Source organism: Herpailurus yagouaroundi, unplaced genomic scaffold, assembly GCF_014898765.1.
Source record: "Herpailurus yagouaroundi ecotype Mexico unplaced genomic scaffold, PumYag 66944, whole genome shotgun sequence".
Taxonomy (NCBI): Eukaryota; Metazoa; Chordata; class Mammalia; order Carnivora; family Felidae; genus Herpailurus; species Herpailurus yagouaroundi.
In genome coordinates this window covers 1-1536 of record NW_024419813.1, presented here as the reverse complement: position 1 = coordinate 1536, position 1536 = coordinate 1, and the positions used below count along the sequence as shown (strand labels likewise).

General features: G+C 44.4%; 1 protein-coding gene across 1 annotated transcript; it reads left to right on the top strand.

The window, feature by feature from the left end:
* Positions 1-13: 13 nt before the first annotated feature.
* LOC121024705 (olfactory receptor-like protein OLF4) lies at positions 14-1489 on the top strand. Its single transcript, XM_040466901.1, has one exon. It carries the CDS (start codon positions 250-252, stop codon positions 1243-1245), a length of 996 nt encoding a protein of 331 aa, XP_040322835.1. The 5' UTR covers positions 14-249; the 3' UTR covers positions 1246-1489.
* The last annotated feature ends 47 nt before the right edge of the window (positions 1490-1536 follow it).

The window sequence follows — 1536 nt, the reverse complement described above, 5'->3', positions numbered from 1 at the left end:
CTCATTCCTTAGATAGTGCCTGACACATGGTCAGCACTCAATGTATATTCCTGAATTTCTTGAAGAACTTCTTAGTAAAACTATAAAATATGATTCCTTAGGAAAGAAGCTGATTGAAGAAAAAAAAACACACAGAACATATCAGATATGTCCGAGTGCATTCCTGAAGGGGACCATATCCACATACAACATATTAAAATGAATTTCTGCACTCCAAACTATAAAAGTAGTATTTCAATTCTGTGAGTAATGAAAGTTTGTGTCAAATGTACTCACATTATTTCCTTCTTTCCAAGAAGCCACCTCCACCACATGGAACTGAGCAACAAAACACGAATTTCAGAATTTCTTCTCCTGGGATTTTCAGAGAGACCAGAACTGAAGCCCCTCTTATTTGGGCTTTTCCTCTCCATGTACCTGATCACTGTGTTTGGAAACCTGCTCATAATTTTGGCCATCAGCACAGACCCCAACCTCCACACGCCCATGTACTTCTTCCTCGCCAATCTGTCCTTCGTAGATATTTGCTTCACCTCCACCACGATTCCAAAGATGCTGGTGAACATCCAGACTCAGAGCAAAGTCATAACTTATGAGGACTGCATCACACAGATTTATTTTCTCATTCTCTTTGGTGTACTGGATGTCTTCCTCCTGAGTGTGATGGCCTATGACCGGTTTGTGGCCATCTGTCACCCCCTGCACTACATGGTCATCATGAACCCCCGGCTCTGTGGGCTGCTGGTTCTGGTGTCCTGGATCATGTGTGTCCTGAATTCCCTGTTACAAAGTTTAATGATGTTGCGGCTATCCTTCTGTACACACTTGCATATCCCCCACTTTTTCTGTGAACTCAAAGAGATGCTCCAGCTTGCCTGTTCTGACACCTTTCTTAATAACGTGGTCATGTATCTTGCAGCTGTCCTGCTGGGTGGTGGTCCTTTTGCTGGGATCCTTTACTCTTATTCCAAGATAGTGTCCTCTATACGTGGGATTGCATCAGCTAAGGGCAAGTATAAAACGTTTTCCACCTGTGCGTCTCACCTGTCGGTCGTGTGTTTATTTTACTGTACGATGCTTGGTGTGTACCTCAGCTCTGCTGCTACCCAGAGCTCCCACTCGAGTGCCACAGCCTCGGTGATGTACACGGTGGTCACGCCCATGCTGAACCCCTTCATCTACAGCCTGAGGAACAGAGACATAAAGAGTGCTCTGAAAAGAATCGTTGGGGTTCAAGCGATGTAATGGCCAACTGAACTGTCTTGGGGTTGGAGACGTGTCCATGATTGCAGGGCAGAGCCTCAGAACCAAGAACTGCTCTTCCTTGAATAGACTTTGGCAGGAGAATCTGCTCCTTCTGTTTTTCTCCTGGAATTTCCTCTTGTTTGCTTTCAACTTCTCTATACATTTAAGGAACTCACTTTATCAAGCTTCTGCTCTGTCTGACATAGTTTCCCCTTTGTCCATTTTCATATGTCCCCAATGTTTTCCCCAGCCTTAGAACATAAATGCCTGGAAATTTCTGTATCTAATGGG

Excerpts from the sequence above, each read along its gene's own strand:
- LOC121024705 (XM_040466901.1), top strand. The coding sequence starts at position 250 with ATGAAAGTTTGTGTCAAATGTACTCACATTATTTCCTTCTTTCCAAGA.